Genomic DNA, 1,451 nt, shown 5'->3' with positions numbered 1-1,451 from the left:
CACTTACTCACAATGGACTAGAGTGAATTGTGAACAATCCTGCAACATTTGGTAATTATCGGACTCACCATTCAATAATTAAATCAGTTCTCCAAATGTTACGACAATGTGGTTTTGCGTTTCTTCTTTTGAAGAGTATATATATATATATATATATATATATATATATATATATATATATATATATATATATATATATATCTATAGTAATATATGTAATATGGACGTTTTTATCGTCGGGTGAAAATTCAAGTAAAAATATGGAAGACTATGTGTTTCGCTGGCTGGAGAGAATAAAATATAACTGTGGCGGACATATCTCATTATGTCCTATCATGTGTTTAAACAACGACGGCGTGCTGAAATAATAAAATAATGACTTACCTGGAGAGCAGACGTGTTCGCCAAGGTGGCTGACATTTTGTTTTTGTCTGTTCGTATAGCCAGACCGTGATCCGTGGAGCACCTGTCTGGTGGCTTTTCGTTTTTGGAATGATTTGATTGGTCGGCGAATTAATTTACATCGTAAGTTATGAGTTCTGCACGATGTTCTTGTGGAGTGTATTCTGTTGCACACGTCTTCAGATGCCTATATAAACTGGGAATCAACGCACAATCTTCAGAACTCGAAGTTAGAGTATCTCCTGTCCAGCACCGTCAGAAGTTACCACGTCAACAAGGCATGAAGGAGCGGCGACCGGTCATCTTGTTTAGCAGCCCTTGGCAGTCGTGCATTGAAACTTTTCGTGATGGACTGATTTTCGTTTGGTGACTATTAATTAATAACTTAAATGCCAGAATTCTATGGGAAAACTTTATTTATTTAAACATATATTTTTTATATAAAAACATTTAAACACTTGCTACTTGTTATGTAATTTTGTCAAGAAAGTGTGTGCTCAATGTTTTAGTTATTTAGTCAATTTATTAATCGGGCAATTAGTTTATTGCATTGAATAATGTGATATTAAATATCACACAGTCTATATCTAATAATTGTATTTAATTGCATGTGATAACTTGTACACATGGCAATTGTTTAGTACCATGATTGGATAATTCGGATTTATCAATCTTGGTACACGTGACTTCTGCGGTCTATTAAAGTTTTTAATCCAGTTAGTGGTTATTGTGGATCGGGAAGGTCACAATATATATATATACTCTTCAAAAAAAGAAACGCAAAAGGGTACAAATGGGTTATAACTCCGATTTTATGTTTCCTACCGGTTCATGCTTTGTGAATATAAGGTCATTGCATGTCCCAAACACATTCCCACGGTTACATTCGATAAAACGCAGCTACTGTACAATAAAGTTCCAAAATGTGAATATTCGCAAAAACGCAGCCACGTGCAAACCATGTCACCACTGTACGTGCGTTGTCTGCACGTGCAACATGAACACCGACAGTATAAAAGTGCAGGGTGTTCGCTTGCCTGGCCTCTGTA

At 35.8% G+C, this 1,451-nt stretch overlaps 1 protein-coding gene across 2 annotated transcripts in view; it reads right to left on the bottom strand.

Annotated features, from left to right (window-relative positions):
• The window catches only part of LOC121385420 (carbohydrate sulfotransferase 1-like), a 74,126-nt gene extending 73,321 nt beyond the window's left edge, over positions 1-805 (bottom strand). For both annotated transcript variants that reach the window (XM_041516094.1, XM_041516095.1), the window contains exon 1: positions 385-805. In XM_041516094.1, coding sequence (XP_041372028.1) covers positions 385-420 — 36 coding nt within the window. In that variant the 5' untranslated portion in view covers positions 421-805. The remainder of the gene's footprint in view (positions 1-384) is intronic.
• Positions 806-1,451: the final 646 nt, after the last annotated feature.

Source organism: Gigantopelta aegis, chromosome 11 (genome assembly GCF_016097555.1).
Source record: "Gigantopelta aegis isolate Gae_Host chromosome 11, Gae_host_genome, whole genome shotgun sequence".
Lineage (NCBI taxonomy): Eukaryota > Metazoa > Mollusca > Gastropoda > Neomphalida > Peltospiridae > Gigantopelta > Gigantopelta aegis.
Note: the sequence above shows the minus strand (reverse complement) of the source record. Positions and strands in the feature narration are given on the sequence as shown.